Source organism: Bos indicus, chromosome 8, assembly GCF_029378745.1.
Source record: "Bos indicus isolate NIAB-ARS_2022 breed Sahiwal x Tharparkar chromosome 8, NIAB-ARS_B.indTharparkar_mat_pri_1.0, whole genome shotgun sequence".
Classification (NCBI taxonomy): domain Eukaryota; kingdom Metazoa; phylum Chordata; class Mammalia; order Artiodactyla; family Bovidae; genus Bos; species Bos indicus.
The window spans coordinates 65,976,560-66,002,418 of NC_091767.1; the positions used below are offsets into that span (position 1 = coordinate 65,976,560).

A 25,859-nucleotide genomic window follows, 5' to 3' on the forward strand; every position below is an offset into this window, starting at 1 on the left:
CTTGACAATTTTGAACCTTACTCTCCATGAACATGGAATATCCCCACTTATTTAGATTATTTTTGTTCATCAGAATCTTATAGTTTTTCTCATATATATCTTGCATATGTCTTGTTATATTTGTATCTAAGTATTCTATTTTTTGATGGTGTCAATGTACGTGCTGTGTTTTTTATTTTAGATTTCAGTTCATTGTTCATTTATAAGAAATAATCCTGTACCTTTGCTCTCATCACTAATTAGTTTCAGAAGTTTTTTTATTTATTATTTCAGAATTTCTACATAGACAATCATGTCATCTGTGAACAAAGATAGTTTTATTTCTTCCTTCCCAGTCTACATAACTTTTATTCTGTTTTTTGTCTGATTACATTAGCTAAGATTTCCAGTATGCTGTTTGAATAAGAGTGGTGAGAGCAAATCTTTGCTTTGCTCTTAGACTTAGAAGAAAGCATTTTTGCTCCTACACTTAGAAGAAAGCATCTTGTTTCTCTCCAATAATATGACATTGCTCTAGGATTTTGAAAGTTTTTTTAAATCAATTGATGAAATTGCTATTACTAGTTTCCCTAGGTGTTTTGTTGTTACTGTTTTTGTTTTGTTTTTTATCATGAATTGGTGTTAGAGTTTGTCAAATACTTTTTCTGCATCTACTTATAGTTTTTCTTCTTTAGCTTATTTGTATAATAGATTGAATTAATTTTCAAATTATTTTTTTCAGATTTTGGAGCAGGCTTTATACTTGCAATAAATTCCATTTGATTATGTTGTATATATTTTTATACATATTTGAATTCAATTTTCTATTACTTTGAGGATAGGATTTATTTTTGATAATGAAAAATTAAATAACCTCTTACAATTAAAATTTTAATCTTACAAACAAACATTAAAATCTCACCTTTGATTTTGATAAGTGAGATGTAACAATGTCCATGAGACATAAGTGGTTATTCGGTTTACCTGAGTGATTTTGTGGTTTATTCAGTTACGTGGGGAAAAATAAAAATAAGGCCCTCAGTCACAAGTGCTCTCTAATTCCTGAGGGCATTCTCAGTCTGACTAAAGTTGATGACATTCAGAATCCCTGGTACTGTGATACTACATGGATAAAAAAAAGTGTCTCCATTTTCCTGCCTTCTTCCCTTCTCTTTAAAATGTTTTCTTATGTACTAAGTCAACATGGCAATATATTACAGTGTGGTATACATAATACATCAGCTAGCTTTGGCTGCACAGTAGATTATCTTTAAAACTTACTAGCCCCAAACAGCAGCTGTTTGTTTATCTCACAATTCTGTATTTGCTGCTGGGCTCTCTTGTGCATCTGTGGTTGCCTGAGGGTTCAGCTGACAGCTGCGAGACTTATAATCCTCCCATTCACTTGTCCTATGGTTTTGAACCCACCAGAGTGACTGGACCACATAAACCAACCCAGGTTTCTCCATGTGGTTGTGCTTTCAGGGTTCAAAACTCAGTAAGTGAGAAAGCCCACTGCCCGAGCACTTTTCTAGCCTCTGCTGTGTCAGTTTGCTAATGCCTCGTTGATTCAAGCAGGTCACACGCCCAACCCTGATTCAAGATGGAGAAGTAAGCTATACCTTTTGATTGAAGTATCTGTAGGTCGCACTGCAAGGACATGGAAGCAAGGACAGAAAATGTGCTATTTGTGGCCACTGCAGGCAATTTATATCCTTAGTCATGTATGAAATTAATCTTGCCTTATTTGTGAAAAAGCAAACACGTTTTCTGATGTAATGAGATGTGTAGAAAATTTGCCTGTCATAAATACATGACAGCTGGTAGCATCTAATGGATTTTTTAGTCTGTAATTGATATTACATTTGGAAATTTCTATGACAGACCCAGCAAGTGTTGTCCATATTAAGTTTTCTGGTCAATTCACTGTTGTTATCTATCTTTCATTACAACACTTTAAGATACAATTTATCATCACCAAATGTGAGAAATAGTGCTGTGTCTGCTTTCTCCTAGGTGTTTGCCCAGCTATTGTGAACATGGGGGTGAATGTTCCCAGTCCTGGAACACCTTCTCCTGCGACTGTGCACACACTGGTTACACGGGCGCCACCTGCCATTCCTGTAAGCCTCGCACTCCTTTGTCCTGATTTCCATGTAGCTCTGTTTTTCTTTCCATTATTTTGTGTATATGTGCATGTCTGTGCAACTCCGTGCTAGAAAGCAACAACAAAAATAATTACTTTAGACATTAATTTTTGTCTGATTTATCTAATTTTTTTTTTACCTTTTATACTTTTTATTTTGCATTATTTCATATGAGTGGTAAGGCAGCTTACAGAAATACATGTATCCTAAGACAGGAAAAATAGTAGGTGAAAGAAAATAAGGATAAGAAAATAAAATATAGTCAAAGGTAAAAATAAAATCTAGAATTCATGTTTTATAAACAACATGTATAAAATTAAGCAGGAAGAATCTCAGCAGTGCAGGGTGGAAGCTAACCTGATTGGGTTTCTCAGTATCAGTAAGAAGCCAGGTGAACACTCGGGTCCCTTTGGGATCTTGATGTTCTTTGTAATGATGGTGGTGGTTAATATACTGGAACTTACCATGTACTTGCATTATTCTAGCTCTCTTATTTTAACTCTTTTAATCCTTGAAACAACTCTAGGAGATAAATGTCCAATTATCTGTGTTTTGCACTTGAGAAGCTAAGTTGTTTACCCAATGTCACACTCTCGATCACCTCTCATTGGTGTTTCTTTTGTTTGGAACATCAGTCTCTTCTGAAGTAGTCTTTCATCTTTAAAGCTAACAAATCTTTATGGACGACTAATCCATTATCTACAAGAAACTTATGACAGAAAGCCCTGAAATGTCCTTGGTTTTCTAATTATTGGCTGTTGTTTAAGCTTTGGTTTTATTGTTTTCCTTATTTCCTTTTCATTACTGACACTTCTGAAGCCTTCTCTCATAGCACCCCTCCCTCTTGGTCTTTAGAGACAGCATGATATGAAAATTCACTCATCTCACCGCATTCAGTCCCTCCTACTGGGAGAATACATTGCACTGTTAAGAACTCTTCCCTGTGAATTATTTAATTTTATTTCCACATATGGGAGAAAGACAGAAATTGGATTGGCATAAATTTGTCATTTTGGGAAGTGAATCCCAGGGAGGCAGGCATTGGGGTGAGAACCCTGAGTCCCCACCACTACCAGGGTTCTGCAGAGGAACTCCAAGTCTCTTGGAAGACAAAGGGAGATGATTCATGCCTTAAATATCCCCTAAACAAGTTTGGCCAGAGCAATCCTACCTGCAACTCAATTTGCTATACTAGTGCCAAGTAAGAATTTACCAGAATAACTATTTATTTGAAAGGACCTAGACATCTGGGAAACCTGAAGCTAAGTGATTTTGCCCAGTCACAGTTTGGAATAGGGTAATCTCTTTTCTTAGAGTGTTCTGCATCATACTTATATGAAGAAGATACCAACTGAATATTAATGATTAAGGAGTGATGGCTAAATGCTATCAGTAACTGTGATCTAAACATCATTCCAAAAAACTCTGTATCATAAAGATTTAAAACTAACAGATATATATTATGTATTTTATATATATTATACATCCTGTTACACATATGTAAGGTTTTTTGCTTGTGGCCCATGATTTGGTCTAATAATTGAATTGACTTTCTTGGAATTCTGCAATTGATCAGTCACATGAAGATGAGATATTACCAAATCAATGTAAGTGATCACAAGACCATCAGGAGTCTTAAGTACACAATTAGTACATGTGTATGTTCTTGTTTAAAGCAAGTTTTCTCCTAAGTCATTCCTCCACTACTCTTGTTTTCCTAGGCAATTGCAGCCCCAACACAACACAGACACTGTTATCAATCTATGTGTATCCCTCTGGACACTTAGGTGGTTATAACCATGTGTATATATGATAGAAATGTCAACGTGAGTGGCCAAAATGCAAGCATGGTGGAAAAGCAATCCAAATTGCTTTTCCATCAGTGTCTCTGTGTCTATCAGTGTAAATGATGGTAACCATGCTGTTGAGTTGGGGGCAATCTAACTTGATACGTTTGATACTTGGCCATATTTAGTAAAAGGATTTTTTCCTTTACAGAATCTCTGGACAAAAAGCATTCCCTTCATGTTCTTGTTCTTTGAGATGCGAGAACAACCACCCCTAAACTTCTCCCAGGATTTTTCTTGATTATTTGAAATAAGCAAAGTTAGAAATGTAGGTAATCCAGTCATTATAGCATGGCATAAAGCCATATCCTACTAGGATCACTCTAGTTTGTGGATCTTGTCTAACTACCACTGAGTCTCTCTGTAATGCCAGATTTGATCCTTAGAGCTGACTTAAAGATCCAGTCCAACTCTGTGCCAGAATTAGGGCCACACTTCCCTCCCAGCAGCCGTTAGCAGCTTTTCAGGTTTTCAAAGGGTTTTTCCTGTCAAGGTAAAGGGTGATGCTCAAGAAAGCTGTTACTCGACTGATCATTCATTTAAATGCATGCTGAATATTAATTGAGTTCATCATCTACAGATGCTAATCACTTACCTTGTAAAACATTCATTGTATACATAGAAAATTCATTTATGAATTAGGATAAATTGAAACTACAAAGAGACTTTTCATATATATTATATATATTGTTTTGAATTTTGATTTTCTCGAATAATCATTTCCAAAGCATTTTAGGATGTTTCTTTTTAAAATGAACTTTAAAAACAGAATGAAGTAGAGCTGCTGATTTGTGAAATCCATCTCATTGAAAAAAATGCATTTCATGTGGAAATTGTCTTAAGTAAACAAAGAGTATAGTTACTGAGTAATTTTTTAAAAATAGCATGATTGTTAGATAATAACATATCATTTAGGGAGATGAAGCCAATGCATTTCAGATGCTTAGATATTGTGAAACAGCAAAGAATTAGACTAGAGTAAATCCAATTACCCTGATTTTGACAGGAATTCTGTGTTTCTAGAGCATAAGGTATTCAGATCCACATGTCCCATAATGATACTTCTTAAAATCTTTCACTCTGTGTCTGAGAATCTTTATGCTATCCGAGTGAAACAGGGGAACACTCCTCTAGAGAATATGTCCCTGAGAGCAAGGCAGAATGAGTGTTACTGGGGAAAATATCATTTAATTAACAATATGGAGGGATTCATTCTATTGTCGTTCCTGTCTGAGATCTCTGTCCTCTGCAGCTCTCTACGAGCAGTCATGTGAAGCCCACTGGCACAGAGGAAACTCTTCAGGGCTCTATTATATCGACTCAGATGGAAGTGGCCCTCTGGAACCATCCTTGGTATATTGCAACATGACAGGTATGCTAATAAGCTTTTTTAATGACAAACTCATGTAGCTGTGTATGAAAAATCCATATGCAGTAAGCAGAGTTTACCTAGTGGCAGCTTTACTTAGATGTGCATTTTGATTGTAATTGTAATATGATCATTAAGAAGTATTAAATGTAATGTTCTAAAATAGTTAAGAGGTGGTAATTAAAAGTTATGTCATTATTTTCCTGGAAATGTTCTTTCTTTATGCAAAAATTAGCAATAAATCGCTGTTTATTAATCTACAACATCAAAGGGTAAACTTTATTTCTTAGTTCATGTCAATAAGTGCCAAAGTCTTAGGAGAATGTTCACTTCTTAAATTTATGAAAATATCCATTTATATTCTTTTGAATCTGTAGTCAGGTGAGTTTATCTGCGTGCATGTGTGCTAAGTCGCTTCAGTCATGTCTGACTCCTTGTGTCTCTATGGACTGTAGCCCACCAGGCTCTTCTGTCCATGGGATTCTCTAGGCAAGAATACTGGAGTGGATTGTCATGTCCTCCTCCAGGGGATCTTCTGGACCCAGGGGTTGAACCTGCATCTCTTATGTCTCCTGGGTTGGCAGGAAGATTCTTTACCACTAGCACCACCACCACTCAGATAAAGCCCTGAGTTTATCTAAGGAATAATAAATGTTTCTAAAGTGTATATGGACTTCCCAGGCGGCACAGTGGTGAAGAATCCGCCTGCCAATGCAAGAGGCACAAGAGACCTGGGTTCAGTCCCTGGGTCAGGAAGATCCCCTGGATTAGGAAATGGCAACCTACTCCAGTCTTCCTGCCTGGAAAATTCCTTGGACAGAGGAGCCTGATGGGCTACAAGTCCATGGGGTCACAAAGAGTCAGACATGACTGAGTGACTAACACACACACCAAGTGTATATACTTCATCTAATAATACTATTCATGTGCAACTATGTAAATAATATTTCATCTTCCTTAAAAACCTGATTATTAATATGTGTTAAAGGACTTGTGTTTACATAGTGTTTATGACGCCTTTAATTCTTTAAAACTTTTTAATTTAAGCGCTCTGCCTAAATGTATAGGAGTGCAAAGGGCCAAAACTTCCACTGCATTGAATGACAACTGTCCTGATGGAACTGATACAAATTTTTATACCTCTTTCTACCTGTGTCTGTATGTGTCTGTACCCATAAATTTTTCTCCATGCTCATATAAGGTTTGCCCAATAAAGAGGACAAACCTCCTTTAGAAAACTTTCTGTTACTCTGGCAGTGTAGCCCTAACAGATACTTCAGCAACCACAGAATTTGAGTGCAAATTCTGAGATAATTATCAGAAAAAATTCATCTATAGATGGTTCTTAGGTAACTATAAATAAGTTATAATTTGGTTTCTCTGTTGTTATGGCTCCATATCACTGGGGAAGGGTTGTAGATCTCACAAGGAGGAAATTATTTATGGGTAAAATTATAATGATGGTTTGTGAATAGCTTGCAATCTCGATGTGGTTTTTATATAAATACCTATTGTCATTTCATACATGAAAAAAATCTAAGCATTTTTGGCAGTGGTTAATATGTGCTCTGATCTAAATTCAGTCAAATATGTATTCCAGTCCCCAAACCACCCCCAAAGTTGTTACAGAAGATGCAGGAACTCCCAGGGCATTGCACTGGGTGTGAGTATGGCTGTTTGGGGCTTTTAGGCAAATATTTTATCATAAATACTGACCAGAATATTGCAGTGTGATGACAGAGTTAAATACATCAACTTACTTTTACTGAAAGATATGTGATCAGTGAAATATGTGAGGAAACGGCCCAGGGGATCTTTCAAGATATAGTGGATTCCAGTGGTTTATAACCTTCAAGTGATTCGATTTATGCTTTGATTTGCTTTCATTACCATGACTCAAGTGAATGCCAAGAATAAAGAAAGCTAAATAAAGAAGCTAGCATCCCAATAATACATTTCCTTTATATCAATTAGGTTCTTAATTATCACAAAAGTCTAGGGCATGTTAAAGATTTTCATATATATTATCTTGGGTTAATCCTATGATCAGAGTTCCATATACACTGAAAAATTCCAAGAATCATAGAAAGGCAGCTGCTGATGCTGCTAAGTTGTTTCAGTCGTGTCCGACTCTGTGCGATCCTATAGACGGCAGCCCACCAGGCTCCCCAGTCCCTGGAATTCTCCAGGCAAGAACACTGGAGTGGGTTGCCATTTCCTTATCCAGTGCATGAAAATGAAAGGTGAAAGTGATGTCGCTCAGTCCTGTCCGACTCTGTGCGACCCCATAGACAGCAGTCTACCAGGCTCCTCCATTCATGGAATTTTCCAAGCAAGAGTACTGGAGTGGGGTGCCATTGCCTTCTCTGATAGAAAGGTAGAAATAATCCCAAATAACATGTCCCAAGATGAGTAAAGTTTCAAAGGTATTTGCTGATAATTAACTGTTGGCAGGCTTGGTAAGGCTGAGATCAAGTTTATAAGTGTGCCAAGAGAAATAACTGAGAGCTGATTGCCTGATCTTCTCCAGTTTATGGTTGTAATAAAAGAGAAACATTTTAATCATCATAGTGAACACATGATCTAAGCTTTGCCATGAAGCTTTAGTTGTGCATATTTCTAAAGCCCGTTTGGAGTGTGTAACTATGGCAAGGTGTTCTGTTTTGATACTGATTGCTGCAATAGTGGATACATTTTGATTCCCTGGAATTGCTATTACCTCTTCAGAGTGAACCTAGGTCCCTACCACCATAGACAAGAATAGTTATCAAAATGCGAAGGGACAGTAAAAACAAATGCTCAGCTTTTGATTTCAATTAACTTAGGATAATACTTGATTATATATAAGCATGTTTTTCTTACCCTAGAGATAAGAAAGAACCTCTAAATAAGGGAGGGAAAACGTAAAATCTACTGATTACCCATCCTGATTAATTTATACACATGATAGCCTTGAAAACTGTCTGCCAAGGACATGAATCATTCCCTTTCCCAGGGTGACATGAAGAAATGTCCAAGTTAAGGCACAAAACTGAAGAGATGCAAGAAAACTTCTGACAACATTGAACACGTGTGCTCAGCGCCTGCCCTGAGCCGACACAGCTGGAGTCATAACAGATGGTGAATCTGAACACCTCCCTCCCATGGTCTGGGGCACTTTTTTGGGTGGAGAACCAAACCCTTGCCAGAAGCAAATCAAATACATGGCATGTTATAAGGCAGCGGGTGCTGTGAAGCAGAACAAAGCAGGGAATGGGGCACAGACTGCAGAAGGAAGGGTTACAGTTTTAAATAGAGAGATCAGGAAAAGACTCAGTTGGAAATTTGACATTTGCACTTATTACATCAAAGCAGCAGCACTGAGACAAGAGGAGGTGGAGCCTTCACGGGGAGGGAGCAGATAAGGGTAGAAGGCCTACAGCCACAGGGAGCCTGGGCTGTTGGACAGACCCAGGTGGAAGGACCAGGAGGTGGCCTTCCCTCAAGTCATGTGGCTGGAAAGGGGCTGGTCCAGATTTCACACAGTTAGGACCTTTAACCATCATGATGCACCAAGAGGAAGCAAGGCGACCGGTTAGGACTTTGCTCTAGTAATTTAGCCAAGATGGTGGTGATGGTGGGGAACAGGGTAGGAGAGAGGAGGAGGAGAGAAAGATTGCTTTAGAACCACTGGACTGGATATGGACAGAGAGAAAGGGAGGAATCAAGCAGGGCTCCCCTGTTTGGATCTGACCCCTGGAAGAAAGGTGCAGTTACTGTTTATGGAGATGGAAGGACCATGTTTTAATGGAAGACCGGGATTCCAGTTGTGAGCATGTGAAGTTTGGTTTGCCTGTTGGTCATGTAATTAGATAGTAGGGATCTCTTGTTTATAAAAACAAGTGTAATATATCTTCTTAAAGCTTACCGGGTGGTTATAATATCCTTGGTGATACAAACTTTAAAAAATATAATTTGTACTGCGATTTTACAAATGAACCTGACCAGCAGGCTGTTATTTGCTTTCCTGTCACCAGTGGACACAGTCCAGCAGGATGAGTTTTTTCCAGGTCCCTACATGTTTGTCCCCCTAGGGAAGCTCTGCTTTCTACAGAAGGATCCTTTGGCAGCATCCAGGAAAGGCTGTATTATTATTATTAAGCTTCTCTACAGATGCTTAGGGTTTTCCAGGTGGCGCTAGGCTAAAGAACCAGCCTGCCAAGGCTGGAGACATAAGAGATGTGGGCTTGATCCCTGGGTCGGGAAGATCCCCTAGAGGAGGGCATGGCAATTCACTCCAGTATTCTTGGCTGGAGAATCCCATGGACAGAGGCGCCTGGGAGGCTACAGTCCATGGGGTCACAGTCAGACAAGACTGAACACAGCACAGCGCAGGGATGCTTATTTGCACACAGGTTTAGAAACCATAGTTGTGAAGCTGAGGAGCTTTGATTTCAGTGAGCACAGCCTCCTCTATCTTCAAAAAATTAAAACGGAATGGGAGTAAAGGGCACCACACAGTGGAGAAATAAAACTAATGGAGATGTAAAATTTTGGTGCTGCTATTCATTTCACAGTCCAAGCAATTATTCTGTTGTTCCTATTAATGTAGGTTGCTGTGGGTGAGGTTGCACGATCCATCATTGAATCCTTGTGGCAATGATTTGTCCACAATGCAACAAGAATTGTTCACATGTATTAAGATAAAGTCTAAGACATTAATTCTCTAAAGTAAATATTTTCTAAACACTCTAACTTAATCTTGGAAAGTTTTAAGAGCTCTAAGGTGTATGTGTATGTGTGTATGTGTTCATGAAAATCATTGCTAATAATTTAATGATTTACATTGGTATGTAAATGTCTATTATTAAAGCATACTTAGTAACTATGCCTTTATATTACATTGCAAATGAACAAACATTAAGTCCAGATTATTGTATCACTATGACTTTTGCATAATTAAGTTTTTTAGAAAAGTTTGTGGTTGCCTAACTCTTACCTAAAACTCCTGAAATTAGTGTAGTCTTGTTCTATGTGAAAAGATTAATGTTCTAAGAGTTCTATAATTGCAATTAAGGTAGAGAATCAAATGGATCATGGAGATGGAGTGCAAGAGTTAAATATTTCAGTGAAGATTTCCAAATAATATTAAATGCCAAGGATTTTTTTAAAACTCAAAGCCATAAAGAAAGCAGTGGCATACAGGCCAAATGACCAACTACCTCCAACAGCTAGGCAACAAAATATTTAACTGAAAAATTTTAAAATCCAGATTGTTCCAAGAGAAAATCCAAAGAATGAGCCAGGTTTATAGCTCAGTGGTAAAGAATCTGCCTGCCAATGCAGGAGACTTGAGTTAGATCTCTGGGTCTGGAAAATCCCCTGGAGTAGAAAATGGCAACCCAAACCAATATTCTTGCCTGGAGAATCCCTCGGACAGAGGAGCCTGGTGGGCTACAGTCCATGGGGTCACAAAGAGCTGGACACTACTGAGCACGCACACACACATAGCTAAACAGTTCTTACTGATCCAGGGGTCACATGAGTTGCCCTCAAAGTCTTTGTATTGATAGAGGAAAGATCTTAGGGTCCTGATTCTGTTCTTCCAACCTGGAAATATTTACGTTATAGTAATTTCTCCTTCTCCATAGGCTGCAGTGCCTGTGGACAATTAAACATTCTTTAATTATTCAAAAAAACAAGTACTAACACTTGGAAAAATATACCCAAAACAAAATTCTAAACCAATGATTAAAATTAAATCCTTGGTAATAGCCTTCAGAAATGTAGTCCTAGGACCTACAAAAAAGTCCTATAAAATGACACTCTTCAAGTCTTTTTTTAGCACCTTTAGTACTGAGACATCCACAACGAGACAGAAAATGAAATATTTTGAATGGACTGCTTGTGAAATTTGTTGATGGGTCTATTCCCTTTCTAAAGAGAAGGAACAGAACATGATTTCTTTGATGACAATATGAGGAGGGTCAATATCTCTCCCCACTGAGATGGAGATGACTGTGTCCACACTATACCCAGGATGTTAGTATTAGTCACTCAGTCAGTCTAACTCAGTGTGATCTTATGGACAGTAGCCCTCCCAGCTCCTCTGTCCATGGAATTCTCCAGACAAGAACACTGGAGTGGGTAGCCATTCCTTCTCCAGGGGTTCTTCCCAATGCAGGGATTGAACCTGCATCTCCCACACTGCAGGCAGATTCTTTACAAACTAAGCCACCAGAGAAGCCCCAGGGTAGTTGTTTGCTATTATAACATCATAGTTGTGAGGTTCAGAAACTGGGTCTTAGACAATGCACTGTGAGAATGACTGTTGCTGGAAGAAAATGGGTTGCAGTCAGAGCAGTGACTCAACTTCTGGTCCATAAGAATCCCTGGAGGCTTAATGAACAAGCTGAGGACTGGGTCTATTGCCTCCCTGACCATTCCCGCTTCAGATCTTAATTTATTTACTACTGCTACTGCTAAGTCACTTCAGTTGTGTCCGACTCTGTGCGACCCCATGGACGACAGCCTACCAGGCTCGCCCGTCCCTGGGATTCTCCAGGCAAGAACACTGGAGTGGGTTGCCATTTCCTTCTCCAATGCATGAAAGTGAAAAGTGAAAGTGAAGTCGCTCAGTTGTGTCCGACTCTGTGCGACCCCATAGACTGCAGCCTACCAGGCTCCTCGGTCCATGGGATTTTCCAGGCAAGAGTACTGGAGTGGGGTGCCATTGCCTAGCCAGTTAATAATGCAGAACTTTTTACTCATTATTATTGCTAAGTCACTCACCTTCATGCAAACCAAGCAGTTGTGTTTCTTTTCTTGAGACATAGTTGATTTACAAGGTTGTGTTAATTTCAGATGTACAACAAAATGATTTAGTAGTACAGACATCTATATCTATTTTTTTCAGATTTTTTCCCCTTATAGGTTATTACAAAATATTGAATATAGTTCCCTGTGTTGCATAGTAGGTCCTTGTTGATTATCTATTTTGTATATAGTAGTGTGTATTTTGGAGAAGGCAATGGCAACCCACTCCAGTACTCTTGCCTGGAAAATCCCATGGACAGAGGAGCCTGGTAGGTTGCAGTCCATGGGGTTGCAAAGAGTCATACACGACTGAGCGACTTCACTTTCACTTTTCACTTAAATGCATTGGAGAAGGAAATGGCAACCCACTCCAGTATTCTTGCCTGGAGAATCCCAGGGACTGGGGAACCTGGTGGGCTGCCATCTATGGGCTCGCCCAGAGTCGGACATGACTGAAGTGACTTAGCAGCAGCAGCAGCAGCAGCAGTGTGTATTTTGTTGTTGGTTCAGTTGCTCAGTTGTGTCTGACTCTCTGCAACCCCATGGACTGCAGTATGCCAAGCTCCGCTGACTTTCACTATCTCCAGGAGTTTGCTCAAACTCATGTCCATTGAGTTGATGATTCCATCCAACTGTCTCATCCTCTGTCACCCCCTTCTCCTCCTGCCCTCAATCTTTCCCAGCATCAGGGTCTTTTCCAATGAGTTGGTTCTTTGCTTTAGGTGGCCAGAGTATTGGCGCTTCAGCATCAGTCCTTCCAATGAATATTCAGGGTTGATTTCCTTTAGGATTGACTGGTTTGATCTTGCTGTCCAAAGAACTCTCCAGAGTCTCTCCAGCACCACAGTTCGAAAGCATCACTTCTTCAGTGCTCAGCCTTTTTTATGGTCCAACTCTCACATCCGTACATGACTACTAGAAAAACCATAGCTTTGACTGTCGAGACCTTTGTTGGAAAAGTAATGTCTCTGCTTTTTAATATACTGTCTAGGTTTGTAGTATGTATATTTTGAATCTAAAAAATGATACAAATGAACTTATGTACAAAATATAAATAGGCTCATAGACATGGGAAATAAAATTGGTTACCAAAGGTGGTTACCAAAGGTGAAAGGAGGGTATAAATTAGGAATTTGAGATTAAAATATATGCAATTGTGTTTCTTCAACAGCCATTTTCCTGTGTCGGAAACTGTGTCAGGTCTCCAGCACTGTGGTTTAGCAAAGGGCAGTCAGTCCAGTTGTCTTACACACGACACAAGCTATTTTTGGAGCGTGAGAAGTAGATTTATTACTATAAGAACACTTATAAGAGATGTAAGCAGTAAAGAGAGGGGATTCTGCCAAGCTATTTTTTTAAGTCCTTTATAGGCTGAGTGCTGATAGCCCCATACGGCTATGTGTTTAACGTTTGTTTATTAGTATAAATTTTCTTCCTTTCTTCTCTCTTTTGCTTGAATTCCTGTCTTGGCATAACCAGACAGCTCCCTTTTCAGTTACCCATTCAGTTCATACATTCATTCAATCATACACACTTTATACTACGAAGTTGCAGGCACTAAGCTATATGTGAGGAATGAAAGGGAAATTAACTGTTCTCATAGACCTTCAGATGAATGAGATAGACAGATGTTAATTCAACTAACGAACAATGTTATGAATATCATTAGGTCTACATTTGCTATTTTAAGTAGATATCAGCACTTGTTGGAAATTTGTCAAAAAGAGGTGGTAAGTATAGACTGGAGAGTTCATTCACGAGTAAATGCATAGTTGCTGCAACATATATTTTCTTTGCTTGTAAAAAGTTGGGATTTCATTGTTCTCTTCTCTGCTCTTGAAAGTTGAGATTGGCAGGAAGCATAGCATTATTGTGCATTCATTACATGTAGCAAGTTTTGTTTGGAACTAGTGTTTCTTACAAAAAATGTTTTAAAGTTGAAATGTTGGAATTTTTAAGGAAAATGAAAGAAGAGCTGCACTTTGATGATTATCATATAGAGTGAACCTGCATTTCTTTTATACTGGCTTTTGCCTGGAAAGAACTCTTTTCCACCTCCACTGGGGAGACATTATTCTGACTTGCCTCTTGACACTTGTAAAGGTAGTTCGTAAAACATGCAGCGTGGTGTGATTGGCGATGCAGAATTTCTGGGGCAGGACCAGTCATGGTGCCCAAAGGGTGAAAAAACAAATGCTTCAGGAAAGCTTATTTTCCTGCTTTTCTGTCAGCCACACAGTCTGCCCCAACCTTGTGGGTGGGCATAGTGAATGGTCTGGATGAACAATAAAAATATAGATGCTCAGAGGGCCGCTAGGCCAGAAACATGCCAGATTCACGGCCTTAGCATTCAAAGGTGGCTAGAACGATAGCATTTGGTCTTCAGCATTTACTAAATACGGAATTGGAGGCTCAGAGATTTTTTTTTTTTACTTTTCTAAGACCATTCCTCCCCTGTGGCTCAGCAGTAAAGAATCCTCCTGCAATGCAAGAGATGCAGCAGGAGCTGCAAGTTCAATCCCTGGGTCAAGAAGATTCCCTGGAAAAGAAAATAGCAACCTACTCCAGTATTCTTGCCTGGAAAACCCCCCGGACCGAGGAGGCTGGTGGGCTACTGTCTATGAGGTTGCAAAGAGTTGGACATGACTTAGTGACTAAATGAGACCATAGGTTATAACCCATATCTCTTACTGACCATGACCCTGTACTCTGTCTGTATTTAATTTTATGAATGAATTATATAATGTGCTCTTTGAGAAAATTATTTTGCTCTGGAGCTGTATGATGGGCTGACACACAAGAGGAGATATTAATATCTTCCAAAAACTGAGCTCCTAGGAGGTTCCAGATACAGGGCCAGGCACATATATATATTGCCTGAAGACAATATAAGTCATGTTAAGTAAATGTCTATTCTTGCTAAATAGCAGATGTCTGTCCTTATGAATGAGCAGACGCACATTCAGTGTGGCCTAGTAAGTGAAAGCATCATCCTCTGAAATCCCAAGAAAGAAGGCTGTGAAGTAGCTACATTCCCTTGAAGCTATCAAGTTGTATCCTATAGCATTTTCTTGTGTTAAAATATTAAAGTAAGCCAAAAAAGCCTCAAGGCCCCAGAATTACGGCAGGAAGGGCAACCCTTAGGAGGATGCTCCTATAATATTAATCAGGAGGGACCCGAGATGTGGGGCCAGGATGAGTGCCATCTCTGGGCCCCCCAGGGCCTGGCAACTGTCTCCTTAGAGCTGTCATCACTTCTCTTCAGTAAAATGCACACACCAGTCATCCTCAGCTTTGACAAACAGATGACATGGCAGGGACCAGAGCCTCTGCAATCTAGGGCAGGGCCAGGTGAGAGCTGACCATCATCTTCCTCAGGACACCCTCTGAACATCTGGAGTAGTAGGCTTGGCCTTTACTGGCCCTATGAACACATAAATGACCAGGATCCAGTTCTATTTTCATTGGAAATATAGGAGAGGGCTCAGGTGAGTAAGACTGGCTGGAAAAATTACAGACCTTAGGACTCTTTGAGAAGTTTACTCAGAAAGCTCAGTGACTTACACTGTATTACTTAGAAATGTGTGGCTAAATTACATAGTTTCATGAATTTAGTTTTGCAAGTGAGTTTTTCTAGACTTCATTTCCTTATCTGTGTGGCAAGACGGTTGAGGTGAATAAAAAGTGAAAGCTAGTTGTAATGATATTTATTTCTGTATAGTAACACAATTTCTAAGAAGGCTGTTTTGGGTCTCTATTGTTGTTCAGTCCCTAAGTCATGTCTGACTCTTTGCAACCTCATGGACTGCAGCATGCCAGGCTTTCCTGTGCTTCACGATTTCCCTGAGTTTGCTCAAATTCATGTCTATTGAGTTGGTAATGCCAGGCAACCATCTCATCCTCCATCAGCCCCTTCTCCCCCTGCCTTCAGTCTTTCCCAGCATCAGGGTCTTTTCCAGTGAGTCGATTCTTCACATCTGGTGACCAAAGTATTGGAGCTTCAGCTTCAGCATCAGTCCTTCTAATAAATATTCATGGTGGATTTCCTTTAGGAGTGATTGGTTTGATCTCGTTGCTGTCCTTGCTGTTCATCAAGAGACTCTAGTTCTTCCTCACTTTCTGCCATTGGGTGGTATCATCTGCATACCTAAGGTTATTGATATTTCTCTACTGTAGTATTCAGATTATCTTTGTGGGTTCAGGAATGGCTGCTAGTGTTTACATCTGTCTATCCTTATTTATTACCCTGATTGCATCTTCTTGACTAGCTCTGTCTGGAGATAGATGTGACAAATTAAATCATCTGGCATTTTGCCTTCTCAGTCTTCTCAGAACATGTACCCTCAAAAAAAAAAAAAAGAACATGTACCCTCTTCTCATCAGAAGAAACAAAGGCAGATGGCTTAATTTCAAAAAATGTTCTATTTGGACACAAATGCTAAATGCTGGGCTCGATGAATCACAAACTGGAATCAAGATTGCCAGGAGAAATATCAATAACCTCAGATATGCAAATGATACCCCCCTTATGGCAGAAAGTGAAGAGGAACTAAAGACTCTTTTGATGAAAGTGAAAGAGGAGAATGAAAAGGCTGGTTTAAAACTCAACATTCAAAAAACTAAGATCATAGCCTCTGGTCCCATCATTTCCTGGCAAATAGATGGGGAAACAATGGAAACAGTGTCAGACTATATTTTCTTGGGCTCCAAAATCACTGCAGATGGTGATTGCAGCCATGAAATTAAAAGGAGCTTGCTCATTGGAAGAAAAGCTATGACAAATCTAGACAGCATATTAAAAAGCAGAGACATTACTTTGCCAACAAAAGTCCATCTAGTTGAAGCTATGGTTTTCTCAATAGTTATGTATGGATGTGAGAGTTGGACTGTGAAGAAAGCTGAGTACTGAAGAATTGACGCTTTTGAGCTATGGTGTTGGAGAAGACTCTTGAGAGTCCCTTGGACTGCAAGGAGATCCAACCAGTCCATCCTAAAGGAAATCAGTCCTGAATATTCACTGGGAGGACTGATGCTGAAGCTGAAACCTCAGTACTTTGGCCACCTGATGATATGAACTGACTCACTGGTAAAGACCCTGATGCTGGGAAAGATCGAAGGCAGGAGAAGGGAATGACACAGGATGAGATGGTTGGATGGCATCACCAACTTGATGGACTTGAGTTTGAGTAAGCTCCAGGAGTTGGTGACAAACAGGGAAGCCTGGCATGCTGTAGTCCATGGGGTCCCAAAGAGTCACACACGACGGAGCGACTGAACTAACTGAACACAAATAGGACTTCATTTCAGGCATCTGTGGGAAAAGGAATTTTTACCTTCACTTTCTTTGAGGTTTATTTCCAGATCATGAGTGATGAACCTACCAACTATAAAGGCATCAGATTTTTCATAATGAAGCCTTATTTTCTGTCTACTTCTCAGAGAAATGGAAATGAGTATAGTAGATATGCTTTCAATGTATATTTACCTGAATGTGTAAAATAAAGAGCTGGTTCTTTTTCATAACTGATTGTTTTGCTATAAAAGACTCCTTGTATAATCCAGAGGTCTATTATAAAGTATAAAATGTGTTGCCAGTTGCAAAGTGAATATAACTTGGCAAAAAGGAAAAGCAAATCAAACTGAAGGATAGCATATGATGTGGTCAGTGTGATTACTATGAAACATTAAACCAAACCAGCAAATTAACTTGGCTACAGGTTCATTTGTCCAGGCAAAATGGTTGACCAAGTGCCACCAATGGTCTCCCTGCTCCTGTGCAGAGGAAAGACCCCACTGAGTTCGATTAACATGTTCTGAAAGGGTCTAGTTTAACGATAGTTCAAAATTCGTGTTTAAATTTGCCCATGATTAAAAAGTAGCTCAGTCAGTAAAGAGTCTGCCTGCAATGCAGGAGACTGGGTTTGATTCCTGGGTTGGGAAGATCCCCTGGAGAGGGAAATGGCAACCCACTCCAGTATTCTTGCCTGGAGAACCCTACGGGCAGAGGAGCCTGGCAAGCTACAGTCCATGGGGTCGCAAGAGTCAGACATGACTTAGCAACTAAACCACCACCACCACCACCAAAATTAATTACTTCAGGTCCAAAGCTGTGCTTCAGACTACCTTGAATAACAGCTAAGTTGAGCAAACTCCAGGAGATAGTGGTGGACAGAGGAACCTGGCATACTGTAGTCCTTGGGGTTGAAAAGAGTTGTACACAACTTAGTGACTTAACAACAATTTTTCCATCGTACTGGTCACGTTAATTCATTAGTCTGTCTCCTTGTGCTTGAAAATTAAGGTTATGTGGCATGTCAAAGGTTCATGGTTTTGAAATCTATGAAAATAATATGTTGTGGAATATTAGAGAAATATAATGTGCTGTTGTTGGGGTATTTTAAATAATATTTCTAGAAAGAGCAGTCATTTAAAGTATTTTTCAGAAGAGCAGTTTTGAGGTTCTTTTCAACTGTTTCCTTCTCTCCACTCGAAAAGATTTCTATTATTATACCTTAACCATGCAAGACCATAAATCTATCATACTGACCACTAGCCTATATGAACCATTCAGGCACATCATTTTTCTTTGTGCCCTAAGCTATGAAAATAAATGACGCAGTGGCACTGGAATTGATGAACTCCCAAGCTTAACACAGTCTTCTGCATGAGTCCCTGTACCTTCATTTCATTTGAGGGAAGAAACCCTGGGGGTGAATGGGAGTAGGTAATTACCAAAAATAATACCAGACCCATTTAAGTAATTTTCCAGGAAAATGTTGAAATGTAAAATGTCTAGTGAAAACATGAATAAGGAGGAAACAAAATTTATGGATTTCAAGTTGCCATGGGAACACTCACAGCCCCCTCTAGTGAGCAGATAGGTAGGTGATCCATTAAGTCTTTTTTAAATAGAATATAAAACTGCATTGGTCATGTTGACTCACAGTTTGTTCCTGTTCTTGCTAATTTTTGCATATTTTATCGTGTTTTTCCCCATAGGCTTTGAACCAGAGTTTTTTCCATGGCCCTTGGGGTTCTTTTCCGAGTCTCTCCATGTATTTCATGTATTAAGGGTTTGTGAGCACCAGCACATGTTAGGTTTTTCCCAGACCCACATCCCCAGGGTAGGAAAGGAACAGGGACCTGTGGGGACCCCTAAGTGAATTCCTTGTGTTGTTGTTTTGTTTTTTTGCTCTTTTGCTCATATATTAATTATTAAGAAATAATATAAACTCAATAAGACTGTTTGCTGCTCTGTAATATAGAAAGTTTGTGTGGCAGACTGATCATTTATCAAATACATACTACAGAGAAAATTAAATGACATTATAGAGGTAGTTGGATTAAGGTAGCTTGAACTCAGCCTTTTAGCACTGAGCCATGGCCTTCTATACTGTGGGAGCTTCTATATTTTTATGGAGGGAGGTATACTGGGGGGAGGTATTTATGGTGGGATATATATTGAGGGGAAGATAAAAGAAGTCAAGTTGTTTTTCTTCTGTTATAAATGTTATGGAGTGTGCATTGTTTTTTATATCTCTTTGAAAAATAGAGGTAATCAATGTAATAGAAATATGTGAGAATTTTCCAACAGACATTCATGTGGCTATGATTACTGCTGGGATGGTCATATTCCTAGGCCCTGTGTTTTTTTAGCACTGGCCATTGAACAGGTTGCTGACACACCGTTAGTTAATTTTTGTAAAAAATACTTAGTTTCTGTTATTTTCATGATCATGTTTGCAGCTTATTCCTCACATATGTCTTTTACACATTTCTCTGATTATCAGAGGAAAAGACGCTCAGTCAGATGACAAATATAATTGTAAAAAGATATACACAGTAACGTTTGGCTTTCTCCTTATAGTAATGGAAAGAAAAATATTAGGGCCATAAAATTATATTTATAGCTTTGAGTATTATAATGCATAATTTTAAAAATTAGCTGCCTGACAATGTTGCCTATAATTATGGTAGTGAAAATTTCAATAAAGAGAATCCCTCCTGTTAAACATTTTGAGAATTCCACTCATTGATTCTAATTGCAAAGAGATCTGATGACTACAAAAAAATAAAAGAAAACTGAATTCAGATGCTCTGCTTTCCATATTTACATTTAATGATTCCATCCTCATTATGGTCTCCTTTCTTTCTCTCAACCTCTCTTCTGCCCACCAGACACTGCATGGACCTCAGTGCAGCATAACGGCTCCCACTTGGTCAAGATCAAAAGCTTGAATGGAGAAAGCCCCCATCCAGTATTTTTCAAGTACATAGCCAGCATGGACCAGCTCCAGACCATCATTGACTATGCGGACAACTGCCAACAGGAGCTGACTTTCCACTGCAAAAAGTCAAGGCTTTCAACTCCCCAAGGTGAGTAATCAGAATAATTAGACATCATGAGCTTCTGTCCCCACAGGTCACAATGGCTTGCCACAGATGCATGAGAATCTGTGCCCATAGCACCCAGGTCACAATCTGAGATACTTTTGGAGCAAAAACCAAAATCTTTGCCCAAAGCCATAAATGATCTGAAGTTCCCTCCCATCCCCAGACTCAGCTGGGCAACTGAGCAGTAAAAGCCTCTTAAAGAGGCCCCTGGAGGGCTCAGTAATCATCCACCATAAAGGGCAGGGACATCTCAATCCTGTGGTATCTTGGGAAGCATTACTAACAACAACATGGCTTACTTATCTGGAGGTGATTATTTGGTGAGATCCTTTTTCCTACGCTGAATGTGATTAGTGTCTTGGCTAAATATAAAGTAGGGAAAAATGTTGGTATCACCAGTTCTTTCACACGTTAAGTGCTAGTAGTTTATTTTACATATCTTTTCTTCTTTTGAAAATTTTTATTTTTGATTTTCTATTTTCTTCCTTTGAAATACCTCATTTTGTTGGAATGTGCAACCTGCCTGCATGAAGCATAAAACTGCTTGGTTTTCTGGAGGCTGGCCTGCTGCTCCTCTGATCAGGCATTTGGGGATTGGAATGAGCAGAGAGTGCTAGGCAGGTCCTCAGAATTCAGGCTTGTCACTCAGCAGCTATGGGACTTAGGAAATCATTTTTTTTCTGAGTCTTTGGGGCTAAGGCACTAACTCTGCTAGAACCTAATTGCACCATACCTATAAATGGCATGAAGAAAATGCTACTTATTTGCATCTCTTCAGTTTATTGAATTTATAGTTAGTGCTAGTGGGTTTAGTGCTTACTGTTAGTTGATTGCTAACTAGATTGCTAATTAGATTTATTGCCAAATAGATCACTGAACTAAAATTCTATGTTCCCAGAAGAATGAGAAAGCTGCCTCCGGGAGAGTATTATTCATAGGTTCTCTAACCAGTGAAAACAAGGCAAAGACAGAGTAGCATTGAAACCAACCACTAACAAAGCCATAAAACAAAGCCACCCAGTGAGCCAGGGGGCAAACTCATACACAGAAGCAGATGGTCTATTCCAGAACCTGGACATGACCCAGATCACCAAAGGATTCCCACCTGGAAGGCCAGTGTCTATTTGCGTGTGGTTACTCAATTGTTAGCCCTTTGATATAAATACATAAAATAGCACCACCACCACCACCAACAGGTATTTAAAAGCGTATTTCATTGAGACTAGGGGAAAAGATGGAAAGAGAAAAGACTTATAAACTTGATAAACACCTACTAAAGAAGCAAAATAAAGGACTTCATTAAATATACATGCTCAAGTTATTTGCATTTCTTATATGCTGCTGCTGGAGAATTTTTAGTACAAACTTAATTTAAACAAATTCACTGCAGACCTACATATTTCCAGATGTGCTTAATTAAGGTTGAGATGAGGCAGGCAAATAGTGTAGCCTGATACACCTTAAAATTTTTGCACTAATTTGTTCGGTATTATCAATAGACACAGATGAGCATGCAGAGCTTTGAAGTTACACTTGTGTGGAAGGAGTGAAACAACAAAGCCTGGGTCCCTCGTTGCAGCTGTTTAGTTGCTAAGTCTTGTCTGACTCTTTGCAACCCCACAGACTGTAGCTCCCCAGGCTCCTCTGTCCTTGGGATTTCCCAGGCAAGAAGACTGGAGCAGGTTACCATTTCTTTCTCCAGGGGATCTTGCCTACCCAGGGATCAAACCCGCAGCTCCTGCATTGCAAGCAGATTCTTTACACTGAACCCGGGTCCCTCCTGGGATGGCTGCAATGTGAAAACACCACAAGGGGACTGCAGTATGGGAAGCAAGTAGCTTAGGAATTTTATAGGACAGGTTGGAGGCCATCAGTCAAAATTCAGCCTTATCTCGGGGATTTTCCATCCTCATATTCTCAGAAGTTATCAGGAGAGTGGTGGTGGTAAACTTGACAGGAGATATAACAAGCCTGGGTTCTCAATGCAGCAGCCCTTGTGTTGATTTTGATTTCCAAGAGGGCTGGGGAGGAGCAGTGGGCCTAGGATCTCGCTCAGGTCCTGGAACATTTTTCCTTCAGCATCTTTAAGGTCTCTGTGTTACATACAGATAGTTTCGGGGATATGATTACAGGTGGCTAAAGAGGAAGTTGTGTGACTGTGTTGACTTTAGGAAACCATTCCATCACCATACTATGAATGCTTAAGGTCATTGAGAATGGTAGCAGTGGCTGGTGAGGACAGTGACCCATAGGCTAAAATAATTGAGAAAGTGGAGTAGTGAACCCTGGTCATTGCTATCTTTCCTTTTCCTTTTCATTTCAGCCTCTGATTCTTCTTCATGTTATTCCTAATACTTTCTTATGCAAATTCTCTAGGTTACTCAAAGGAATTTTGAATGGAGCCACACACATTTTGTACCTTTAAAAACCCTTAATGGTTCTCATTTTAGAGAGAAAAATGTAAACACAGTTGTGCATTTGCATATAATGATTTCTTTGCTCTTCAATCAATGAAAGATGTTGAATAATTACATTTTTAAGATGGAATTTTGAAAAATACCTATTAAATATTTATTAAATATTAAGCTGAAAAGATCTTCCACCCCCTAGAGATGTTTTCAACACATTTAGAAAACTGATGGTTGATATTGATTTCTTGGCTCACATTGCACCCACTGGGCCTTCAGTGCATGGTAATGAATGCAGTCTATGTGTTTACAAGCTGGGAGGTTGTCAGCAGAAGCAAAAGTCTTATTGAATAGGGAGCCATAATGAGCAGTGGCGATTGTAAGTTACGAAGAAGCTGCTACAGATTCTTGGTGGGGGCCTGATGGGGACAACTTAAGAGTGTGAAAAACACAAGCATCTTTACAGATTTAATGTCACTTCCATTCCCTGCTCCCCCCGTGCCCTGAATTTCTGTTTACTAGGGACTGTTTCTTTTCCATCTTCCTGTGTGCTCCGCCTTTTCTGAACATCCTCCTCCAGGTGCTCTATAATCCCACAGTGGGGCTTCGGCAGCATCTTCAGCATAAATAAGCAATCTTGCAGAGCTGAGGCAGCCTCTGCTCCTGTCACTTATGCATTGTACTGAGGAGTGGGTTTTGCTGAAGATCCACTCTGTAGTTGTCTCGGATTAGTCCAAACCAAAGACTCACTTCAGGCATGAAGAAGGCTGATTAGTGCCATTTCTTTAGTTTCCAAACAGAGTAACCCATTTAGTATAAGTACGTATCCCCAAGAAACTTCAAAGATATGCTAGGAAGTGCCAGTGTTTTTAGCTAATACATAAAGTGAAAGAATTCTTTATTTTGCATAGCAGGAAACATTTTAATTGCATTTTATTAATAGGATCGCAGATTTTAGATTCAATGTATAAATTACTCTGGTTTCTATTTTTATGAAAATTCTTTCTTGAACATTATTTCTGCAAAAATGATGTAATTGGAGTTCTCAAGAGAAATATGTAAACATCATACTTGAATGATTTAGGGACAATTTGCTCATTTTCTGATAAAAGAAGAAAAATGGTTAATGATATATGACTAAAGTATATATTTTCAAATAGTTGGAAGTCCTCCTAAAAATGATCCTATTGCAGAGTTAAAATATAAAATATACTTCTAAAAGAGTCTCTCTATGCTTTAAATAAAGAGGAATAAAGGAACTATTTTGGGGAGGCAGGTAGTGGGGGTCAAAGTAGGTGTCACCTTTCTCATACTTGTCTTTCAGATGGAACCCCAGTGAGCTGGTGGGTTGGAAGAACCAATGAAACACACACTTACTGGGGAGGTTCTCAGCCTGATGCTCAAAAATGTACTTGTGGATTAGAGGGGAACTGCATTGATTCTCAATATTACTGCAACTGTGATGCTGACCGGAATGAATGGTGATTTCCATATAATTTCCCTGTGCAAACTGTAATTTTTTTGTTGCTTAAACTATGTACCTTAGGCAGACGTTGGACATGACAGTACAATAAAGAGAATAAATTAAAGTATGCCCTAGCAACTTAAAAGTATAAGCTGTGATGTGTATAGTGTCATTAATCAGAAGCCTAAAATATTAGGTAGCTATTTTCGTTTACCGGTGAATTACTAAGCATGTCTGTTCTATTTTTCTACTAAGACAAGATAGGAATGAATGTTTCCCATTCACTGAAAGTGAAATATAAGACTTCTTAAAGTTAATTCAGTTAATAAGATGACCACCCCATGACTCACCTGGGATTATTTACTGACTTTCTTAAACTTCAAGCTGATTTCTTGAATGGCCACATAGGGGAAACCAGACAAGGCCTTGAGTCCATGAAAGAGAATACAGAGAACACAAAATTCTCCATGCAGCTGAAGGTCCCCAAAGGCTACAAACCCCCAAAAAAGTGAATGAGGACAGATCTTCTTGTTAGCACTCTGAGTAGAAAAAAAATCTCCCTGAAAACTTATGTCTACAGACTTGCTCTCACACAGATTTGGTGCCCAATTGACATAACTTGGATGGTCCTTAAATTGGTTAACATGGCCACAGGTTGGCAGCACCAATGGCTCATCCTAAGATTTCATGATATTCTCACTGGAGATCTGCCCTCTCCCTTCACACAGGTCTCACAAGATTCTTTCAGATAAAATACTTCCAAACATGAACTCACAATCCAGTTATACAACACCAGAGGACACAGTTGAGAGGCAGAAGAAACCCCAAAGAGTAGATCCAATGCCTAAAAATCTCAGATTATGGATATGTTAAAAACATAAAATAAATTAGTAAGCTGCTCAAAAAATTAAAACTGGAATTGAAATATGAGAATCTTCCTGTTAACAAAGAAGGCTGCGATTTACCAAAGAACCAAATGAATGCTTAGAAATGAATATATTAGCATATATATCAATATATATTAGAAATGAATATATTGTCATTAGTAATGACAGTATTACTCAGTTTAAAACTTTGGGATCAGATATTAGTGGAAAAGGTGTGTAAATTAAATGACACACAAAATGAATGGAGAAAACCAAAATGGGACCTAGGAAAGTGGTGACATTGAAGAGTTATGTGAAGAAGATCAAACACGTGTATGATTAAAGTTTCAGAAGAAAAGATTTGAGGTATAATAATTAAAAAGAGGCAGTATTCAAAATAGCTGAGGAATTTCCAGATTGAGAAAATATTAAAATACTAAGCTAAAAGTAAATAAATGGGCTTCCTTGGTGGCTCAGAGGTTAAAGCATCCGCCTCCAATGCTGGAGACCCGGGTTCGATCCCTGGGTCGGGAAGATCCCTGGAGAAGGAAATGGTAACCCACTCCAGTATTCTTGCCTGGAGAATCCC

General features: G+C 39.2%; 1 protein-coding gene across 2 annotated transcripts in view; it reads left to right on the forward strand.

Moving 5' to 3' along the window:
- Nucleotides 1–25,859, forward strand: part of LOC109562531 (contactin-associated protein-like 3) — a 235,445-nt gene that overhangs the window by 159,442 nt on the left and 50,144 nt on the right. For both annotated transcript variants that reach the window (XM_070794848.1, XM_070794849.1), the window contains exons 11-14: nucleotides 1,996–2,102; nucleotides 5,226–5,345; nucleotides 20,316–20,513; nucleotides 24,264–24,420. In XM_070794848.1, coding sequence (XP_070650949.1) covers nucleotides 1,996–2,102; nucleotides 5,226–5,345; nucleotides 20,316–20,513; nucleotides 24,264–24,420 — 582 coding nt within the window. The remainder of the gene's footprint in view (nucleotides 1–1,995; nucleotides 2,103–5,225; nucleotides 5,346–20,315; nucleotides 20,514–24,263; nucleotides 24,421–25,859) is intronic.